This window comes from Haliotis cracherodii, unplaced genomic scaffold (assembly GCF_022045235.1).
Source record: "Haliotis cracherodii isolate W230 unplaced genomic scaffold, xgHalCrac1.p SCAF_29, whole genome shotgun sequence".
Classification (NCBI taxonomy): Eukaryota; Metazoa; Mollusca; class Gastropoda; order Lepetellida; family Haliotidae; genus Haliotis; species Haliotis cracherodii.
In genome coordinates, this window is record NW_027266285.1 from 175,243 (window position 1) to 198,775 (window position 23,533).

The following is a 23,533-nucleotide window of genomic DNA, read 5'->3' on the forward strand; positions in this document are numbered from 1 at the left end:
TCTTGTTTTGTTCCATTTATGAACTTCAGTTCCTGCATTGATGTTTCAAATTGCTTCTGAATCAAATTTTGAATTATACAATATATTGTGATATGTATTGCAGTATGGATTTGTGCATTGTAGAATATTGCAAACCACTTTAAACATTCATACCCATACCTTTTTGCCACACAGACTTTGAATATTGTAGTAACCTCAACTCTGTATTTTGTCAACTGCAGTTGCACATATTGTTTCTACTGACAATGTTTGAAAATGTAATTTTTTATGAATATAAAATAATTATTTTATTAGTTTGTTACCTAGATTTCTGTCCTCAATTACTAATTTGTTGCAACTGTGGCATTCTCTCCGAATCAAAACTATATTTAGATTACAAAATATACAGACAAATAGGAAGTTGATGTGATCTATAGCTATAAGTGAGACATCCCATCAAATCAGTGACAATCAGTACTCATACTATGGCCTTGTCTGTGGAGGAAACAAACTGCTGTCATTGTACAGTGGAAAGTTTTACAGGCTCTGAAAACATAGGCACATGTATGTTGCCATAACACTCACTGACTTCCAAAAATGATCTTGTCAAATTTGGATATTTTCATTTCCAGCAATCCCGTACATCCCCTTCTCTGCCCCTGAGATTGAGGATGTTGAAGATACCTCCGCGAAGCTTCGCTGGCAGCTTATTGACGTTCCAGCTTTCGAATGTGAAGATGAGCCTCTATCGTTCATGGTTGAGAGTCAGCGTTTCCCTGACTATGAATGGAGGCCTGTTGCCCGGGGAATCACGGGAACATCTCATCGCTTGACGGGACTGCAGCCACGACAGGATTACTATTTCCGTATCCGAGGAGAAACACCGTATGGACTGACGGAGCCATCCACACCAGCCACCCTGTACAGGAGACCAGGTCAGCTTCTCTCAGACACAAATATCACTGTTTATCACTTCACAAGTATTAAACAATGTTATATGTATTGCCCTTTATCCTAATCATTCACAAATGTGTTGCCTCTTAAGTAGAGGCTGATTAGATCTGATAGAACTGAACATTGTACTTCTTCTTATTCTTCATTCTACCATTATGTAACTCAACATTTTATCAAGGACAAAATAAAACCCAACTAACTTATAGTAGTAGCGCAGAGAGAAGATAATATAGCCCATCATGTGCAAGATGAAGATAATGCTGTCATTTTTTTGTCGTTGGAAGTGCAACACACAACTTAATTGTATGCTCAAAATATCAGATCTTCATAATTTGTTAATTCTTTGCTGTTAACTGTTTAGTTTCATCAGGAGTGCCAATTGCTAGACCGTCTATTTTCGCCGATGAGCCGTATGGCGCCAGACTCCGCTGGAGCAATGTCCACATTCCATCCCGCAAGCCCATGCCCAAAATGTCCTACGTCATCGAGATGCAAGAACCGCCACGAAGGGAATGGACACCCATTGCAAGGGACATAACTGCGCATGAGTACAAACTGACGGACCTCAGCCCACGCAAGGACTACATGTTCAGGATCCGTGCCTCCGACCCAAGTGGTGACGTCAGCCGACCTACACCACCCATTCCATACTGGAAGTCCACTAGTAAGTAGGAGAGGGGAGTGGATACGGTGTTACATAGGAATACCATTGTGATGTCAGATCATTGATATATCATTGTCACCAACAAAATATACATGCCCTCTACATCGATTGCTGTAACTCTCTGTATCAGGATTGGATTCACGTGTTTCAGTGGATACTTCAGTAGAACTATCATCTTGAGGCACTACGGGTTAACAGCATTTTCAGTCTTTGTCCAACATAAGACTAACAGTATCTCTCTGATAGGGCTCATTGAGGTTTTTTTACTCCAGATTTTTTGCATTGATAGGGGATGATAAGAAACCATTGATACTAAAGCAACTTGCATGTCTGTTCTCCAGGACTGAGCTACGAACCACTGGTTGCTCCAGAATCCCTCATCAACCAGGAGGACTTCACACTGACAAACAGACCCTATATCGAAAGCCTCACTGTTAAAGGTAAGTGTGTCAGCTTAATGTGGGAGGAAAGTCTGAAGTGATGCAGGTCTCAGACATTTCCGCTTTGCTGAAACCCACAATTACTAGAAACATAATTGGGTGAACCAGGATCCGAAACCTGTGATCATTGTTTTGAAAGAATGAATAAAAACTTACATGTGCAAAGTTGTTATGCTAATTGTTGAGTGAGTGAGTGAGTGAGTGAGTGAGTGAGTGAGTTGTGTTTAATGCCGCCTTTAACAGATTTCCAGTTATATCACGGCATGTCAGTTTAAATGTGGGAGGAAAGCCCGAAGTGAAGCAAGTCTCAGAAGTTAACCACTTGGGTGAAACCCACGAGCACGGGTATGGTGCTGACAAACATAAAAACATAATTGGGGAGAACCAGGATTCGAACCCACATTCATAGGTTTCTGGCGAATTGCGGCGCCTTAGATGACTGGGCCACCTGTTGCCCCTGCTGCAATATCACATAGCTACATTATTGTGATTAATAGGGTTTAACATCATCCATATGTTCATTATGTCACAAAATGGTACATCATGACAACAAAACATTGACTGTACTGTCTTTGCAGGTTTGACATTTCAAACAGTTTTCTTCCTAAGATGATAATGGTAATTATTAACATATAGACTAACCTACTTAGGATTAACAAATGATCTGTTCCTTGTGAATGCTGTGAGTTTGATGCTTGGGACTTACACTGTTCATTCACTCAGATAATCTACAGTTTGTTGTGGGTTATTCTCTAAATATGTATTTTTATTGTTTCGTATCAATACTTGTCTTGTAACACTTGCAGTTCCACCTCGGCTCACCATTGAGAAGCCCACAATGTATGAGTCGACCCCTGGGTCTGTGCAGCTGTCCTGGCATCCTGCTCGTGTTCCCAAGGCAACCACCTCCCTCTCCAGGACCACCTACAGAGTGGAGATGCGGCCTCAAGACTGTTTCGATTGGCGAGAGGCGGGATCCGGCATTGTTGGTACAACTTTCCATGTAAAGGACCTCCATCCATTCCTGGACTATGCCTTCCGTGTCCGTGCAGTCAATGATTTCGGTTACAGTGAACCAACACTTCCTGTATTCCTTAACAGACCAATAGGTATGCACGTCTAGTCCTTATTTTCAATTAAAATAGGTTTATTAAATTTCATTTCAAAATGGTCAAAATACTATTACTTTTGAAAGCATGCATTTTAGTGTAAAAAAATCGATATTGCTGTTTGGAGTGCTCTTTTTGATGAAAACTCAGAAATCTGTCAAAATACTCGATTGGAATAAAAACATTACAATTTTTTATAAAACTTGTTTGATGGATTTGTTATTATGTAAGTAAATCCATACAAAAAAAGAGTTGTTCCTTAATTTGTTTAATACCAGAACTTCTGTGCATGGTGCAATGATGTTTTATTATGATGAAAGTATATGATCATAAATATGATATACATTTCAAGCTGAGTTCTGTGCACAGACAATGCGAATATAGCCAGGCAGGCAACTGTTTATTTGAGTAGATAGTGACCAGAACGGTGACCAAAAGTTCGGTAGTAGGCTAGCTGACCAACTTGCTTGGGTTTAACTGGTTACAAATAATGGCTTATACACATTCAGAATGAGAATCATACAAATGTGTTATTATTTTCTCATATTAATTCTCAATTTGGCTTGAAACAATGATGAATTTTAGTCATTAGCTGACAGAATGGTATCAGTTACAAGACCTGTAGGTAATATTACATGTACTTGTATTTTTGGTATGACCTGAGATACCTCACTTGTTTCAGAGCACAGGCTGTTTGGTGATGAAGATGATGATGATGCATTTGACTTCGGAAAACCAATGAGCGAAACTGGTGAGTTATTTCATTATTATGAAATTAATTGAGTTACGGGAAAACAATGAGAATAAAGTATTTAATAAAACCCACATGGGTCCATGTTTTTTTCCCTTTAAAACTCCAAACATTTACAGGTACTGTTTGAAATAAACACACTTGATATTCTAACAATAGTCTTGTTCATTTTCACTTTTCCAAATTTCAGGTTGGTGTAATAACAAAAGAGAAACCAAAATGTATATACGACAATGATTATCCTTAGAACTAGTTCAATATAGTCTCATATTTTAGCGCAAATGGATAACTCCTATAAACAGAACCAATTATTCTTTCAGTGCCACCAAAGCTTCCAATTGATACGCCACGTCTGCTCACCATGGGCCCAGAGTCGGTGCGCATGTCCTGGATGCCGGCAAGAATCCCAGTGTATGCCAAGTCTACACCCATAACCTACACCATCGAGGTCAAGGACACTCCATCTGGGCCATGGAGGGATCTGATTGGTGGAATAAGTGACATGAGTCATGAGATTGGTGACCTGAAACCTTCTCAAGACTACCACTTCCGTGTGAGGGCAGAGAATGAGTATGGTGTCAGTGAACCTACCTTCCATGCTGTGCTGTCAAGAGCGAAAGGTAGCGTAGTATTCTTTATTGGTTAATCCTGTGTGAATAGGCACTTGAGGAATGTGTGACTGTTTGTATGTGGATTGCTGCTCATGCTATCAACCGTTGGTTTATCTGAATAGTGTGAGCATAATCTATTTTATGGTGGTTGAACGGGTGGTCAGGCTCGCTGACTTGATTGATGCATATCATCGTATCTCAATTGCTGGATTCTCTGGTCCAGACTCGTTTAACAATCAAACAAACAAACAAACAAACAAACAGTACAACAAGGACCCCAGCAACCTGTACTTGTCGTAGGAGTCAGCTAAATGGAGTGGGTGGTCAGACTCAGTGACATGGTTCTTTGCATATCATTTGCCAAAAGCATGGATCGATGCTTGTGATATCAATCTGGTCCAGACTTGATTATATACAGCCCACCATCATATAGCTGAGTGTGGCACTACAAGCATGGTGTACTCTGGACCTTATCTATCTTGGAATCCCTATGGGGTACAAACATTGGTATGAGAGTATTTATTGTGCAAGTGGTTAAGATATATATAACTATTCATTATCTAGCTTCTGTCCTTACATTAAGGGACTTTATTTTCTAAATTGTTTTGAATACCTCATCGCTAAAATGCATTTTAGATTTCTAAAAATTATGAACACAAGTGAGCTCACCATCAGGATGTTTAAAGCTAAAGCTCCTGTTATATTGTGTGATTATCATATAGCAGTTGAAAGTTTTGATTTGATGTTTTGATCATTTCAGCCGCTGAGAAGAGACGCCCATCCATTGAGCGTTCTGACAATGGAATACTGTCATCAAAGACACCTTCCTACATCGACAGTCTCATGTCTGGAGGTATGCCTTGAACCCTTGCATATTCATGTACAACAACTTCCATGCCTAAACCTTTGTTTACCCTCAATACGAAAGAAATGTGTGAGGTCAATTGAATAATGTTAATAAGTACTCTGCTTTGAAATTTTTATCTTGAAGATCTCAAAATGGGATACTTGTCAGGAATATTTTCTATCATGGCCTCCATGAACTGAAGGCTAATGGGCTCTGACAGAAGATCGAGTGACTGTAGTTTAATTATATTAATGGTCAAGAGCAAGCAAATGAAAAATGTCCATGTGACCATGTGACCATGTAACCATGTGACTGACGTTTGACTTTCAGTGCCTCCAAGAACACCTACTGGTCGCCCAACCATCAATAGCCAGACAGAGGATCGTCTTGTCTTGAACTGGCAACCTGCAAGAATGCCATCCTACCTGCGCCAGACGAAGGTCAGCTATATTGTAGAGCAACGGGAACCGCCAAATCATTTATGGTCTGTTATTGCTGAAGATGTCCCAGAAACATCCTACACAGTGCGTGACCTTGACCCTGAACAGGACTACATGTTCCGAGTGAGAGGTCAGAATGAGTTCGGCACCAGTGACCCCACGCTTCCAACATCTCTAACAAGAGAAAGAGGTAGGTGACTTAACTCTGACTTAATTGTCAATCTAGCTGTCAATAGAATCAAATTCAAGATTAAATATGTTCAGGGAAACATTTACAATTTATCATATGGCATCACATATAATGAGTGGTAATATTGGTTACTCAGGTGGGAAATATGGGATGTTCTATCTAATCACATACAGTTAAGCCTTGTTAAGCCTTGTTAACTCAAATGCGATCATTTGACATATCATTCATGATGAAGTAATTTTATGGTTCTGGTAGAATCTGTATTATGATCATTCTGTTTGCGTCAAAATATTGAACATTCAATGATGCAAAATCTTTCTTGACTCAGAAAATGAATGTTTCCTGTTGTAGTGAAGCTAACTTATTACACTATGATAGTGACCCAGGCTTCTGTGAATGCCTCTAAATGGATGTACTTCTTCCCACAGAGGACCCCAATGCTCGGGAATACCGTGGACGCTCCAGCTCCAGGGCTCGCAGTGTCAGTCCATCAGCTCACCGCAGATTGTCCCTCACACAGAAAGATGACGATCCTTTCTCTGAAGGAATCCGTGAGTGTAGAATCAATTTGATAGGATCAAAAGAATCATGGCCATTTTGCCCAGTCTTAGAGGACTAGCTATATCATGTGTACAAGAGTCTTTCATATACTTTAGAGGATAGAAACTGTTCAAGATTATGACTGTTAGATCTGTTTCTTGTGATTCATAATGATAAAAATGAATTTATAAAGCTCCTGAATTCCATCATAAAGATGATCAATGGCCCTTGATTAATTCACAAATGTCACAGTTGTTAATTTGCGTCTATTTACATCTTCAGTTTTGTCATATTTTCAAAACCAGAATGAATATTAAATCAGGCACTGCTTAATGTATCAGTATCAAATTAATCGCAACCATTTAAATATTTTTCCAGCCATTGCTCCTGATTTCGTTCTGCCCAAAGAGAACAAGCAGTATGGGGTGGAAGGTGGAACAGCCAAGATCATCCTGCAGTTACGTGGTAACCCCCTTCCTGTCATCATGTGGTACTTCAATGATGAGAAGATCATCTATGGTGACCGCTACAATACTTACATTTCCCCCAGTGGTCAGGTTGTCCTGGAGTTCACAGACATGGGCTGGCCTGATGTTGGACATTACAAATGCGTGGCCGAGAATGACCATGGAATAGCTGAGAAGACCACACATCTTGATATGGCAGGTAAGAGATGATATTAACAATATTTTGCTGTGTAACTGTTCTAAACATAGCTTATTTGCATCTACCACTGGTACATTGGAGAAAGGCTTGACACAACTTCCAACTGTTTGCTCTATGGATTGTGCTGTAACATCAATATAGAGCCAGCATAGAGAAGCTAATTTCTTTTTCAATATTTAAACAAGATGACGTCACCGACTTTAACTATTTGACTGTTTTGACTTTTTGGAAATCTGTTCAGATTTAGGGATCACAAGGAAAACGTGTGAAAGGATCCAAATGATGAAATAAAGAGAGCACAGATTCTACATGCACCTTACATTCCAGATCCTCCGACCATCATGGTGGCCCTAAAGGACATGACCTTGGTGGAAAGAGGCAGTGGCCAACTTCTATGTCGTATTGATGGTTATCCCGCCCCATCAGTTAAGTGGAGCAAGGATTGGCGCCCTCTGTCAGAGACATCCAGAATCTATGTGTCACACCAGAAACCAGACACCTGGACGATGAACATCAACAATGTCATGTCAATAGATGAAGGCCAGTACATGGTGGTGGCTGAGAATGTTGCTGGGAAGGTGTACTGCTCTGCCAGGCTCACTGTGGAAGGTAGCTGCATATCAGAAATGTTGATTGGGTGTATGTTTTTTTGTAAATGAGTTAATGCCAGATTAAAAAGCATTATATCATTATTTGTCCTACAAAAAAACCCTATCTAATTGGATTTTCCAACTCGGCTGGTCGACATGACATTATATAGATATGACATTGTACAGACATGACATTGTAGTGTTTTATGTGGACACAATTTCTTCATAAGAAACAGGCTCTTGATCTAATACTTTACTGGACCCATGAGGATCAGGGGTAGAATAAGTCTTCAGCAACCCATGCGGCGTAAGAGGCCACTAACAGCATCGGGACCTTGTACTGATAATTTGTTGCATGTGTCCAGAGGTAATGGGGTTTGCAAGCAGAATGTACCTGCTCATCCTTACACATTTAGATCATTATCCATAATCTGCTCCAAATGTCATTTCCTTGCACAATCATTCCCACTATCGACAGTTAGAAGTTTCCACATTTAAATGCAACAAACCACTTGGTATTTTGGCACAACTGTCAATATTTTCATGGTCAATCCAGTTGTTACATCCCTCCCCTTGAACGCTGTCTTGTATTACTATTCTGCTCCTCCTATACACTACAATCCCTTATGTGATTTGTCATCAAATATTTCGTATCCTGAAGACAAACAGAGGACATATTCTCTAAGAAATGGTCATAATTTGAGGATTCCTTTTCACAGATGTCATGCCAACCAAAGGTACCACAGATTTCAAAGACACTTCCAGCATCGAGGATGATTACTACGTCTTGGAAGAACTTGGCAGGTAGGACATTCATTGAAGTATGTGGTCTTTGGCTAAGTTGACTGACGGGATTCAAGGACAGATGCAGGAATTGTAAAAGTGGGAAAGGGGCAAATTGATAATTGGGCAATGTATATATATATGTTTATTTATAGAATTTTTTTTTAAAGGATAATCCCCATATGTGAATCTGCCTGTGGCATTGCTTGTATATTACTCAGTTTACTCTAACACTAACTTTGATGATACAATGTAGTAATACAATTATAGCTCTTGACATTTTTTCTTGGATTTCACTGGTATGGTACCAACTGATTAATCACACATTCCAGGGGTCGTCATGGTGTTGTGCACCGAGTCATTGAGAAATCAACGGGCAACGTATATGCTGCCAAGTTTGTGCGAGTACGCGATGACACAGAGAAGGATTTCTTCAGGCCAGAACTTGAAACATCACGGATGGTAGACCACAAAAACCTCCTGTCACTTCATGATGCATATGAAACACCCAAGAAACTCATCATGGTCAACGAACTGTATCCTGAACAAAGAACATTCATTAAAGTTCACATTTTATCTTCACCTTACTTAAAATGGGTTTCAGTGTCCCGGTTGCACATTTCATAAAACTGTAATGTTTTCACATTGACCTTGGCTAAATAATACCTTGAAAAGCGTTTTTTTTTGTATGAAAAACCCTGGATGAGATAATCTTGACACTCCCCACTCTTTTTAGTAGAGTGAGTGAGTTCACCTTATTGATGAATCCCTTGAAGGAGGGGAACGGTGCTTATAGACAAAGGATTATGATTCATTGATGTATGTCAAAAGCAAAATAATCCTGTTTTCCATAATGATCACAATTCTTTTCAACCTAAGAAGAAATTATTCAAAGAATTAATCAATATCTTGTTTTCATATGAACATACCAGTTGCTTAATCTGCTAACATAGTTGTTAAACATAAAAGCAGTTGTGGAACTTAACCACTGCCAGATTGACCGGTGGCTCGCTTCTAGACCGCATCATCAAATCTGGAAGTCTTACTGAGAATAGTGCTGCCTTCTATGTGAGGAAGCTACTGGGAGGCCTGAATGAGCTTCACAAGCTGAACATTGTACATATGGACATCAAGGTGAGGAGGCTAGTCCAACACTGGACTGCATTTCATGTCCTTGACTTCTGTGGCTCATATTGTTGAATATTTTATAACATAAGTATCTTGGATTTGAAGCCATCATCAATGGTTTCTGGCATACTCTGCCCAGAGAATTGAAACATTTTAAAACAAAGGTATGTGAAGGTGAGACAACCTATAGTAGAACTTCTCTCAACTCTCATCTGAGCTATTGTACCCTGATGGTGTGGATCATGAATAAGAAAATTCCTTTGAAATATCATGCATGTTAACTTCAAAACTTTGTGTGCAGCCAAACAACCTGATGTTCCCAAGTCCTGAATCTGACGAGCTCCGGTTGATTGATTTCGGCTTTGCAAAGAAACTTCCTCACACCAAGGATGTTCTGTTCAACTTTGGTACGCCTGAGCATGCGTCCCCAGAGCAGATTGACCATGAGCCCGTCACTCTAGCCAGTGACATGTGGTCAGTCGGCGTCCTCACTTACATACTGTGAGTACCTATAGTGTTCCTTCATCTTATAGTAACAATACAATACAGTATATCATTGAAACTTAAATATGATATCACTTAGAAACATCAAGGCATTTTGTAAGTAATTATATATTTTCACTTCAGTGGAGATAGGAAAGAGGATTTTGTTATTGTTGAGATATCAATGTGGGGGATGTGGGTTAGAATAAGTCCCGAGTAACCTCTGCTTCTTGAAAGAGGTGACTTAAAGGGGAAGTGTACACGCAAAAATCACTTTCTTTCTTTTTCTAAACAAAACGCAATTTTAGAATTAGTTAGTATCTGTGTTTGAAAATATACACTCATTTTTTTTCACAGTGAAAGTAGGAAGCTCACAATAGTGTGAAAGTGATATGCCGTTATGAGGCCTTCGTTTTACGAGCGTAATAGGCCTGAGTTATCCCCCTTAGATTATGACGTAATTGGTGCCAATTCAACTGGGTCCCTGTCTATTCTCAACGCAAAAGATATCAAGGACCAGTTTGCGGTAAAACAACATGGTCTATGACACACTCCGGCGCAGTGGTGTCTCAGCATAACACAATTTTGGCTGGCATCTGAGATGCTAGAATCACAAAACTGTACCTACACCACGTGAAGCGGCTCTAACAAAGCATGATGACGTCATAATGTTTATCAATTGGCACCAATGACGTCATATTGCAAGGGGCATAAGCCATGGTGTTTTTGTTATGGAAATAGAACACTTGGTAAATGTGAAAAATATGAATCGTTTTAGTGCAAAAAATATGTTAATTAAATATGATGTTTTTATATTTTTGTCTATGACACTTCTATGTTAACACTTTTAATGTGGAAAAAGTACAAGAAAAAATGGTTCATTTCCGTGTGAACTTGCCCTTTAAGAAAATGGATTGGGTGCTCCATCATATCCCAATGAGTTTGCTCATAATATCAACCCATGGTATGTCTAGACCATGCTCAGTTATTAACAGGCTGCCATGATATAGTGGAAATATTGCTATACAAACAAATATATAAATAGATCTTGTTGAAATGAAAATCATTTGAGAAGATTGAAAAAATGAGATTCTCTCTTGGGTGATGTCAATCGCTCAGCATCATTTGGAATATGCAAGATAAAATGTGATGGATTTTAGAATTGTTCTAACATGAAAATGGACTGCAAAAACAGGTGATGAAGTAATCAAATATAGTAATCCAATCCTAATAGGAAAATGCCTGCTACCAAAAGTTAGACAGGGATTTGGACAAATAAATAATCTATTTTTTGGGTCTGAGAGATATCGTTTAAAATTAATACCCACCATTTTGCAGGCTGAGTGGTGTGTCTCCTTTCCATGACAACACTATTCGAGATTCCCTCATCAAGACTGTTGACTGTGACTGGCAGTTTGACACCGCCTTCAACAAAGTCTCTGCCGATGCGAAGAACTTCATCTCCAAACTCCTTGCCCTTGACCCAATGTAAGTGAAGTGAATCCACATGCAGTTTAAGTTTCTCTAGTACATAGTTCTGATGTGGTTATTCATTACAGCCTCATGTGAACTGAGGTCTCCTGTGCTCATTAATGCCCAATAAAAATGGGGATTGGTTGGTGACAATGGCTGCAATATTTCGTGGAAGGATAACCGTCAAGAGGACCAACTCTAATTGACCTGAATGTTATCGTATCCTGATGGCATATTGCTCATTCTGTCATTCCTTTGTTGTGATATGTTACAATAAGCTTGCTGGCAAAATGTCATGGTTAGTTAACTATGGAGAAACTGTTGACACACATATTAACAAATATATATGCAAAACATTATTTCATCAATTGGTAACACACTAAGACTTAATCTCTTGAGCTTCTTAAAATTGCATGGAGAGTTACATTTTTGTCTTACAAAACTTTATACAGCCATAGATATGTCAGTAAATGAATGATGAAGCTGATGGATACTGCTGATGATGGAGCCCTGTAGTGTTAACATGGTTTGAATATCCTAATATTATTTCCAGGGACCGCTTGACAGTTGAGGAGTGTTTAGAACATTCTTGGCTGAAGAACACCACAGACCGAAATGGAGGTGCTAAGATTGATGTGGGCAAACTCAAGACTTACCAAACTCAGGCACGCCAGGTAAGCAAGTGTGAGGTAAAAGTGAAAGATTGAGAAGTTTTCAGATGAATTGAGACATGTTTGCAAGGAATCTGGGCAAACAAGACCTTCACAAAGCCAATAGGTTAGATTGTTATCTTACATGAGTTTTGTCCCGAGAATTGTCCGGAATCACTTTTCAATGTGGACATTGTTTTCTTGTCCCCAGACTGGTGAGCCTTCTATGCGGACTGTGGCTGACCTGTACAGTCTGAGCAAGTTGTTAGAGGGCACTCCCCGCCATGGAGGTCTACACCCAGAGGTCGACTCGGCCACAAGCAAGATCACTTTCCCAGGGTCCGAGGCATATGGAGAGTTTCTTGATGATGAGTCTTGGTAAGGGAATCACACTGACATTCTTTGACTGCAATTTAATAGATATGAAAGAACCCATTTGATAGATTTCTTTCCATTACATGTGGTAATAGAGCTTATCAATGTTTTCATTGATATGTATTGCTGGTTGTCATTTCTTGATATACATTGGGTGGATACATATTTTCATTTGCGGAAATTTGGAACACCAACCTTTCGTTTTGCTGTTCATTGTGGTGTTTTTGGTTTCTTAGTGAGAAAATATCACTTAGTGGTTTCATGAAAAATGAATAAAAGGTATCAATTATTGCCAATGCTTGAAAAAATAAGAGTTAGAGTAACTATATCCAGTGTCACAATGAAGACAAGATTACACTTTATCATATGCAAATGTCAGAGAAATTCCTGGCAAGAAACATTTCATATTGGAGCAGTTATCAAAACAAAACAATCACCCACAAAGTCATCCTATCGATCCCATGCTAGGTATGACTGGCAGATGCGCTACCAGCCCGGCCATGAATCAGAGCTCTACCCAACCAAGGACACTGATTACTCTCTGCGAGTGCGTGGCTACCGGCGCCAAGCTGGTGAGCCCGATGACAGCTTTGACCTTGAAGATGAAGTTTATGGGGATGACGATTACTCTGTAAAGGCACCTACTGTCCGAGAGCGCCGCCTGTTGTCTGATGTGGACAAGGAAACCCTGCCGCCTTCCCTGGAAAAGGAAATGGCATGGATGGCGGAGATGAGAGAGAAGAGACCAAAAGATACTGATGAGATGAGCATTGCTTCCAAGCGATCATCCCTGGGATCTGTTTCAACGGAAGGTACTTGAAACTCTTATAGCAGGGTCTTAATGGTATTTGCCAGGGCTGACCTGCAGACGCATATCTTAACTGAACAACTTCTGTAAGTCTATGTGGTATATACATGCAGAGCAATAATATTTGTTCTTTCCTCTCTAAGTGAATGTCTGATAGACTCTGCATTGGGTCAAGTTAGGTGAACTTTCTATATCCTTGGTATAAGTGAAAAAAGTATTAAGAGAAACATCTGATTCATGTTTCTTGAATAGGAATTTCTAAATGAAAACAAAAGTATAGGCTACACATATTTTGTTGTGGATACTTCATGTGCCCTGCCGTTTATGAGCGCCATGGCAAATACACTGGTGACTATATATGTGATATTTATGTTCTTTATGGGTTTTATTTTGTTATCATTAAAGTTTCCAAAAGAAATGAAACCAAATCATTTTGAAAAGCTGACATCTGATTGGTGCAGAATAGTTGTGTCCGTCATTTGGAATGTTTTAATTTGTAATCAATGATACATCTCCTTAGATATGTTAGACGTCATGAAATTTATTTGATTGGTGTCCTTTCTTCTATAGCCATCTATTTCACAAGGTTAAGAGAATAATTAAGACATACAATATGATCAAAAGAAAGCTGATAGCTCCTATATCATTCTGTAGATAAAAAATGCCTGATCAATTAATCTTGTTTTGCTGTTTGGTGGTTATTTAGTAAATGTCAACACATGATCTTAACCTGTGGGTTTGTAATTCATCCCTTTGATAAAGGAATAATAACACAAGTAAGGCATGTCATTTCACAATGACAAGCATGGGTATGCTTCTAACAGCTCAATATTCAATGTACGCCACCTTCACAATGAAAAACGACTTTCTGTTTGCAGGATTCCCTGGTCCAACATTCAAGGCCAAGCTGGAAGATATGGCTGTCGGGGTAGGGGAGACAATCACGTTATGTTGTCACATGATGGGGCCGCCCATGCCCACTGTTGCCTGGTATCGCAATGAGGAACTCCTTTCAGATGCTACTCGTACAAAGATCGGTGTGTGTGGTGATGGCCGAGCTTACCTCACCCTCTCCAATGTGAAGGAGTATGACGCAGGCATATACAAGTGTGTCGCCCGGAATAAGTATGGACGCTCCTCGTGTAGGTGCAGGCTGATGATTGGAGGTGAGAGTTGATCACATGTTGGAAGTACTTAAAGTTGATTGGTCAGTGAGAGGTATCAAATGTATGTTAACATGTAAGTAACATAATGAGTGTGAAAGCATAAGAAACATAAAAGATTGTTCAGTTTTGAGATTCTGAGTTGTGAGAATTCACTTTTAGTGCTGTTGAATTTTCTTGACCACAAACACATACAGTTACATCTGTCTAACCCGGACTAACAAATCCAGATCAACTCTACAGTCTGGAATGTACTGTTTCAAAGTGTGTATATTTAGAATTGGGAAAAGTTTGTAAGGATACTTCTTTCAGTTTATGTGTAACATTCAGATACAGGAAACATGTTTTTGTATCATTTTAAACAAGTATATTGGTTTAACAGCATGTGACACAACTTGGATATCAGTTGCTACCTTCATGTCAGAATGATTGATCCATGTGATCTTATAAAGTACTATGTATCTTGCCTTGGGGGAAAATAAATTTCTCATCGGGTGAATAAATCCCTTATACCCCGCCATTAGCAAGACAGTCTGCACATGGATTTCTGAGAGGCAGAATAAATCCCCAATAATACCCCGCTTCCAAGCAAAAAGAGGCACGCCATTTCCTGAGTCAATTAAAGTAATTGACATAGCACAAGTTAACCTCTGTTCAATCAAACAGCTGTTTTTTATCAAATTTTAATTTATTTGAATTCTTTTACAATGTCCTATTAAAACATGTCGGTAACATAGATTTGTTGTAGCAGGATCACTTGTGGTATTAAAACCTAACATGGGATTTATAAAACCCCATGTAGCCCTCATGATCCTGCTACAACTTATAATGTCTGATGGATAAATATGTCAGACTCACAGCAGTTTCCTTTTCTGAGATGTCTAGTCTATGGCCATAAGCAGATAGTTACCCAGCAGCATGTGTTGTCCTTACAGAGCCCCCTGAGCGGCCAGGTCATCCAGTGGTAACTCAGATCACCTCTGGTGAGGCCTTTGTCATCTGGACTTCAGCCAAGACTAATGGCAACTCTGATATTCTTTACTACAGGCTGGATTACAAGAAACCAGGTGAGCGCTTGTTTGATAATGACAGAGGCACCGCAGTACTACAGTATTGCAGGGCACACCAGGTATGGGCCTCACACTCTGTACCCATGTGAAGAATGGAACCTGGACCTTTGTACAGTCAGTCAATACTAACCCCCACTAGGCTACCCAACTGTTGTGTCTCTTTAATAATGTTGGTTCCTTCAATGGGAGATGATCAAAGATGAAGTTATGTAAGCAAGGATTATATTCCACCTAAATATTATCCTGGGGGAAGTTTTACTTTAGAGTATAGTATAGGATAGGATTAAACACACTGGTATGGGTTCAAATTCACTAGGGAGAATCATCCTGACACTAGAGAATTTCATACCCGGGATAAAAAATAGGGTAGGATCATATTCACTCTTACAGTTACACATGTTTGGAGACAGTGTTCCCTTGTATAGATGTATTCTGCATCTGGAGTGGAAGATTGGTTGAGCAAATCTAAGACTTCAACAAGATTATCTCACATTCATTCAGCACTACTTGTGTACTAGTGGTTACTCAGCTATTATGTCCAAGAATCAATTGGTTTAAATTAAAGGACCATGCTTTAATTGGGGTTAATTTGTACTGATATAGCCAATATGTCTGGCAATGGCATCAACAATCATCAGTCTGCAGCAGAATATTTACCGAGTCGCACATGGAAATGACATCCAGATTACTAAAATGTGTCATGTTTCACTCTTTTAACAATGAAACTATTATCTGTAGGAGCAGAGAAATGGAAGACAGCTGCCAAGGTGACCACAGAGTGTGCCATCGCAACAGGTTTGACGCCAGACACACCCTACAGGTTCCGCGTGTGTGGAGTTAATGAGTTTGGGCCCAGTCCTTACAGCTGGGGGTCTGTGGAAGTCACAAGCAAACCTGCAGGTACGCAACCGTTGTGTGTGGGTGATTAATGGGTGAGGTTTAGTGTGTACAGAGATATACAAGTTTGAGGTGGGTGAATCTAGTGTAAAGAGGTGGGTTGAAGGGATGGGTAAGTCTAGTGTATACTGAGATATATAGGTTGGATGATGGTTTTATGTGTGGGCAACTTTTTTTTTACAGGGGGGGTGGGGGGGGATTTTTCATTTCTTATTCACTGGTGGGGGGGATAGTTTGTTTGGTTGGAGTTACATTGGTGCAGTGATCAAGAAAGGGATCTGTTGGGCTTTAAATAATAAATACTTCCTTCTCCTCCTTGACAGGTGCACCTGCTATTACCTCTGATCCTGAATATGACCTACGGTTATTGCGACAGCGTCAGACTGTGGCACCGGAACCACCAGCAAGTCGATGGGAAGTCAGTGAAGTGGAAGAGGTTGAGACTGAAGCTGAGCTGAAGAAGACCAAACCAGAAGATGTGTACAACCTCGGAGACACACTCTGGAAGTCAGTATTTGATATACTAGCATTTATTGATGTATCCTCTGAGATATAACTTTGCTCACCTGGACTGACAGTCTAATCTGATTTTTCATATGGCTGTCATAAAGAAAAGGCTTTATGATCCTTAGTAGGGCTGTACATAGAAGTAATGTGGTGGTTGCATGAAAGTTTCAAAATAGAAAGAAGAGTAACTTTTTTCAGGCATGTGTAGGTCTAATTCCAAAAACAGGATGTGCTGCTATTTACTCTATTTATTTACCCAAGTGATGCAGGTCTTAGATGTCTACCTCTCTGGTGAAACCCTCAAGCCCGTGTATGGTACTGATAGAATTAAAATCAATCAGGGCGAACCAGGATTTAAAACCATGAACATAGGTTTCTGGTTTTTCCAAGGGAAGCAACTCTGCACAGGGAATTGCAGCACTTTAGATGACTTGGCCACCCGTCCTCTGTGTGTTTCTTTAATCAATCCTGTACCCCAGTACAGGATTCTGAAAATTAAAAGGGAAAAAAATACATCAAACAATAAAGAAATAACATGTACTCATGACTTGAGAAAAAAATAATGATTTTGGTTGGAACATCAGCATTTCATGCTCTTGCTGTTCACAGGGGCAAGTTCTCGCAGTACATAAGCTGCAATAATGCTGCGACAGAAAAGGATCATATAATGCGAGTGGTGCCTCTAACAAAGGACAATGAAAGTGACAGGTTGCGTGAGTTTAACATTCTCAAAGGCATCCAACACAACCACGTTGGACAACTTTTGGAAGGATTCCAAACAAGCACAGACTTTTACATGGTGTTGGAGAGAATGACAGGGGACAATATTGCTCGTTACCTTGGCTACAAACGTAGATACAGTGAGGATGCTGTTGTTTGTGTTTTACGGCAAGTGATTGATGCCTTACAATTTTTGCATCGACATGGTTATGCACATCTGAATCTTCAACCTGGTAGCATCATCATGGCCAACAGACAGAGTCTCAATATCAAGCTAGTTGATTTCAGCCTCGCAAGGAAGATCTCACCAGAGGGAGATACTGTGCCAAGGATGGGCTACCCTGATTTCATGCGTAAGTAACTTAGTCTGATTATTTTTAGATGATGTAGGGTAAGATCTCAAACAATTGTATTGTAGGTAATGAGAATTGGAGTTATTCTTTCCAAGTTATAAGTAGCTACCTGGGCAACAGATATCTTTTTCTCTCAAGACAGGTAATAATGTGAGTCATAGTAAATGTTTCTTTAGCTTTGATGTTATCTTTCTTGTTGCAGATCAATTTAGTTTACAAGATCAATTAGAATTCTTTTTTTATTTATGGTTTTCTGTCTTAACTAAAGAAAGAATTTGGGACATTCTATTAAAACAAGTAGTCATGCATCATCAAGGGAAGTGAGACTTCTGACCTCTCCCTATTTCACCTTCAGCTCCTGAGGTTGTTGTCGGAGAGCGTGTGGGCTGCTGTGCCGACCTGTGGGGACTGGGTGTCCTAGCCTTCCTGCTGTGAGTATACACTGGTCGCCCCAGCAGGGGCACAACACATCAGGAGTAATGTTGCATCAAATATATATAGACATTCCAAACAATATCACCTGGAGTAAGTGAGTTGGGTTTAACAACACTTTGAACAGTATTCCAGTTATATCCGCCTCATGTCTGCTTGATGTGGTAGGAAAGCCCAATAACTTCTTGTGAAGAAAGCATTACTCTCTAATGTTTATTTTTCATCAAATTTCTGTAAATAATTATGAAGGTGAAAATATGATTGGTACTAAAAATATTGTCTATGTAGTCAGGTATTATCACTGTTAATCTCTAGTGGTTGAAGGGTTTGTAAAGAAGAAAACACTTATTTTTATATTTGCTTTTCAGCAAGAATAATTTTACAGAATCACATTCATAGCTTATGTCACATGACTGATTACTGTACAGACTGGTGAAGGAATTACTAGTGAATATTGTCAAGAACAAGGCATACTATTTTTTTATTAAACACGATTCCTCATATCATGTCCATAAATACATAGTTCTTGATGGGTTGGTATCATAAAGTGTCATTTTATTGAGAGGCACACACAAACTAAACTTTCTGATTACCTTGTGTTTCAGGCTAAGTGGGGAGTCTCCCTTCTCTGCCCACACAGATGATGAGACGCTTGCCAATATTGCATACAACAGATATAATGCTAATGACATGTATGAAAACGTCTCAAAGGAGGGACTAAAGTTTATCTTCAAACTCCTCAAGCGTATCCCAAGGTGAGTCACATGCACAGGCACATGCACAGGCACACACACAAGCACAGGCATATGCACAGGCACATGCACACTCACAGGCACACACACAGGCACATGCACAGGCACACTCACAGGCACACTCAAAGGCACAGGCACATGCACACTAACAGGCACACACACAGGCACACTCACAGGCCAACGCACAGGCACATGCACAGGCACACTAAACGGCACACTCACAGACACACACACCGGCTCATGCACAGGCACAGACATACTCACAGGCACATGCAAAGGGACATGCACAGGCACACTCACAGGCACATGCACAGGCACAGACATACTCACAGGCACATGCAAAGGGACATGCACAGGCACACTCACAGGCACATGCACAGGCACACTCAAAGGCACACACACACTCACAGGCACACTAACAGACACATGCACAGGCACAGTCAAAGGCACATGCACAGGCACATGCACACTCACAGGCACACGCACACTCAGGCACACTAACAGACACATGCACAGGCACATGCACAGGCTCATGCACAGGCACTCACATACTCACAGGCACAGGCACATGCACAGGCACAGCCACACTCAAAAGCACACGCACTCACACTAACAGGCACACACACAGGCACACGCACACTCACAGGCACACGCACATGCACAGGCACACTCATAGGCACATGACATGCACAGACACACTCACAGGCACATGCACAGGCACACGCATACTCACAGGCAGATGATCATCTTTGTACATGTTTTTCATGACCCTCCTTGAAATAACAAAATGCAAAAGGCCTAAATATTTTATTATAAAATGTCCATTTTTTCATGACCCTCCTAAAATATGTTAATGATTTTTTATGACCCTCCCCTTGTGACTGTCATATATTTGGTTACCCTGCACTGATTCTCACCCCCACCTCATTTATAATAATGGATCAGTTCCTTGGGATAAAGAATGTGATGGATGGTAATCAGGTTTGTAGTGTCATCAGAAGAACTTTCGAATGAGTCTACAACTGTCTCAATCTGCTTATACACTTATCAGAAAGTAACCAATGAGCTACAGGGAACGATGAATTAACTGCCCTGTATGCATGGATGTTGCCAGTCCTCGTCTTTGTGAACCAGCAGATCTGTTATGTTTCAGGAACCGTCCAAGTCTGGCTGACTGCCTGGACATGAAGTGGATGCTGCAGACAGATGCCATCATCAAGTCACGGAGTGAAACTTGGTTCCCAACAAACAGGATCCGCACTTTTGCTGATGAATATGACAAACGAAGAGTGGCTGACAGCTTCAGACTAGATTACACAAAGCTTGAGCTGACGACCAAAAAACCCGTAGAAAGCAAGCGTGTACGCAAAGAGAGAAAACCTGCAGCTGAAGCTGAACCTCAAGCTGATCAGTCCGTAACTGAGAGCACAAAGAAATTTGCCCCTAAGGTTATAAAGGAATTGGAGGCTGAACCTGAAAGTGAGGCTGGTGCAGGTGAAAGTGAGGCTGAGACAACAGAAGAGAAGATAGAACAAGTTGCTGATGATGTTGTGTCCAAAGCTCTTGATGAGGCCATGCAATCTTCTGAGTTAACCAGTGCATGAATTCCACACCTTGTAAGTGGTTTTAAAAAACAAAATACAATTGTACAGGATAAACAAATATAATTTTCTTGAAATGATCAATGATTTGTTTTGTAATTTGCTCTGTGATTTGTGTTGAAATTACACTCCAATTTGTTTGTACACACACAAACATGCTTTAAGAAAAGGAATTCTGAAATAGATCTGTCACTGTAAAGCATTGGAAAGTTATTTAATGGAGTGTGGCGAATACAAATTAATGCAGTTCATCTGCTACTATATACTCTGTAAGAAATTCACAATGAAGGTTTATCTAATCTTATATTTATTTCAGATAGGATTTCTTACCAAGGAATGATGGAATGAAAGAAGAGCGGTGACTTGTTGAGATGTGTATTTTCGAAAAATACGTGAAGACTTCTATATATTTCTACCTATGTGATAACCAGTTGCCCTTCATCTAGATATTTCTGTTTGCCTGCAGTAACCTCAGTGAAACATTCTGTACACTGAATCAGATTAAATCATCACTTATTTGACAATTCCAGTTTGTTCAACTTTAAAAGTCATAATATAGAGAAACTGGCTACTTCCCTGTTATATATGGAATAAAATGGTTCTATTTGATTCAGTTCAGTGAATGTTAAACTGGGAGACAAAAGTGTTTCTCTTTATTCAAGGTTAGTGAGTGACCTTGACCTACTTTGTGTGTTGCTCCTACTCAGATGTGTGAGGGATTGTGAAATGTGTAATTTTTGGTACAACCTTGCATCACACCTAGAAGTTGTGTACATTTTTGAATATTTATTTTTGAAAGGGTCAGTTGCAATCTTCAGATTCTGAAGTGAATTGTGAAAATGTGATATTTTAACCTGTTTGCATTTGAATGCATTTTATGATGCTTGACTAAGTCATCTATGTACTTATGACACATTATATGTGATTAGTTTGATTCCTCTGTGCTTTCTGGAATGCTCAGTGATTAGTGAACATATCAATCATTGTGTAAGTCATACCAAAGAAGTGATATCATTGGGAAAACTATTTTTTATCCTTTTAACCCAAAATGAATGTTGTAAGCGTAATTGGTATATATTTGTGCATATTTTTCTATGTAAAAAAGAATACAGATGCACACTTGCATCAACATTTTGTCCTCACAAAAAAATAGTTTTCTATATTCACAGTATATGAAAAGGAGATTTGGGTGGTCCAATGTGTTATTCATTTATTTCATAAATGTTTACGTTGTAGATGTCTTTATATTTTGTATTCATTGATGGACAAAGATAGCAGTTTGTGAACAACCACTGAGCATTCAGAAATAACAGATGAATTCTTATGTGCAATATTTTTTTCGATGTTATGCTTTATCATATTACAAGAATTACATGCAAGTTTTCTGCAAAGGTTTACATATGTGTATCTATTTTATCAATGGATGTAAACAGCTCCTTGCATTAACACAGGTGGATCCAGAGGTGTGTGTGTGTCCAGCCCCCACCTTTGGAATGTGGTATGTTGTAGGCAGTAAAATTGATGATGGGAGGATTTTCATATTTTGGACACCTCCAATTTTAAAAATGCCGGATCCGTCCTTGTATTAAGTTAATTTGATTTGAGACAAGACCAGGGCTATGTTTTGTGATGTTGAGATAAGTACTAAGAGTTGGCAACTGCTATATGTAGATCTCATAGGACTCAGGGTGCAGTGCCTATGCCCAAATTTGTGTACAGTAGTCAGGAATACATGATGGGAGGTTGTGGTATAGTTTTTGTGTGACATGTTCAGCCAGACTGAACAGTTTGTTTGCATTGTTTTCAGAATATTTATTTGAAAATACTGAGCTCAATCTGTGACAACATGTTTTTGACTTGGCTCATTCAATATCACAGATTTCACAACATTTGGCATTCAGGGGAGATTACTGCTTGGAAGGGAGATAACTGGAGAGGTTATTTTTCTGATCCATTGCTTGTATTTTTCAATCATTTCTTCCGAGTTGTTTCTTTCTTTTTTTGTAATGGTAGATACTGAACTTGGATATTTAGGGTTTTTTTTGTAAAAGTATAATTATTCAAGTACATTTGCTTTGCATGTATTACATTGAATGAACAATGTAATGACCATATGATGAAGGATTTTGTGATTGAAATGTTTACCAACCAATCTGTGATCACATTACTGCATTTATTGTGTGAAATACCCTTTCTTCGTGTAGACTATTTACCCTTTGGGTGTCAGGAAGGGCAACTGTGAACTCCTCACTATGTAGCTGAAATAAACCCTGTGATAATATCAAATTGTATGTTGTTAATTGACTCTGATAATGCCTATTTTACCTTTGGAAAATGCCGAAGTTGTAACAGTCTCACTTGTGTTCTGTGATTCTACAATTTCTTGATTCAACAGAGAACTTGTACCTAATTCAAAATCAGATCTTGCATGATTCCACAAAAACATCTTGATTTTTATCCCTCGCTGGGCCAGAATGGCCGAAGGGGATTATGCCGTGGTGCAGTCCGTCCGTCCGTCTGTCTGTCCCACAGAGGGTACTAGGCTTGTGAAATCAAC

The 23,533-nt window shown here is 39.6% G+C and overlaps 1 protein-coding gene across 7 annotated transcripts in view; it reads left to right on the top strand.

Annotated features, from left to right (window-relative positions):
- Positions 1 to 23,262, top strand: part of LOC139473414 (protein Obscurin-like) — a 141,558-nt gene extending 118,296 nt beyond the window's left edge. For 6 of the 7 annotated variants that reach the window (XM_071255977.1, XM_071255983.1, XM_071255981.1 and 3 more), the window contains 28 exons: positions 612 to 914; positions 1,295 to 1,597; positions 1,939 to 2,037; positions 2,844 to 3,146; positions 3,829 to 3,897; positions 4,218 to 4,517; positions 5,269 to 5,361; positions 5,686 to 5,985; positions 6,414 to 6,536; positions 6,904 to 7,191; positions 7,519 to 7,800; positions 8,501 to 8,585; positions 8,897 to 9,100; positions 9,560 to 9,698; positions 9,994 to 10,193; positions 11,514 to 11,663; positions 12,202 to 12,322; positions 12,510 to 12,676; positions 13,142 to 13,485; positions 14,360 to 14,647; positions 15,580 to 15,711; positions 16,453 to 16,614; positions 16,935 to 17,118; positions 17,728 to 18,191; positions 18,547 to 18,622; positions 19,229 to 19,378; positions 20,529 to 20,991; positions 21,293 to 23,262. In XM_071255977.1, coding sequence (XP_071112078.1) covers positions 612 to 914; positions 1,295 to 1,597; positions 1,939 to 2,037; positions 2,844 to 3,146; positions 3,829 to 3,897; positions 4,218 to 4,517; positions 5,269 to 5,361; positions 5,686 to 5,985; positions 6,414 to 6,536; positions 6,904 to 7,191; positions 7,519 to 7,800; positions 8,501 to 8,585; positions 8,897 to 9,100; positions 9,560 to 9,698; positions 9,994 to 10,193; positions 11,514 to 11,663; positions 12,202 to 12,322; positions 12,510 to 12,676; positions 13,142 to 13,485; positions 14,360 to 14,647; positions 15,580 to 15,711; positions 16,453 to 16,614; positions 16,935 to 17,118; positions 17,728 to 18,191; positions 18,547 to 18,622; positions 19,229 to 19,378; positions 20,529 to 20,979 — 5,780 coding nt within the window. In that variant the 3' untranslated portion in view covers positions 20,980 to 20,991; positions 21,293 to 23,262. The remainder of the gene's footprint in view (positions 1 to 611; positions 915 to 1,294; positions 1,598 to 1,938; positions 2,038 to 2,843; positions 3,147 to 3,828; positions 3,898 to 4,217; positions 4,518 to 5,268; positions 5,362 to 5,685; positions 5,986 to 6,413; positions 6,537 to 6,903; positions 7,192 to 7,518; positions 7,801 to 8,500; positions 8,586 to 8,896; positions 9,101 to 9,559; positions 9,699 to 9,993; positions 10,194 to 11,513; positions 11,664 to 12,201; positions 12,323 to 12,509; positions 12,677 to 13,141; positions 13,486 to 14,359; positions 14,648 to 15,579; positions 15,712 to 16,452; positions 16,615 to 16,934; positions 17,119 to 17,727; positions 18,192 to 18,546; positions 18,623 to 19,228; positions 19,379 to 20,528; positions 20,992 to 21,292) is intronic. The other variant, XM_071255979.1, reaches the window with a different exon arrangement.
- Positions 23,263 to 23,533: the final 271 nt, after the last annotated feature.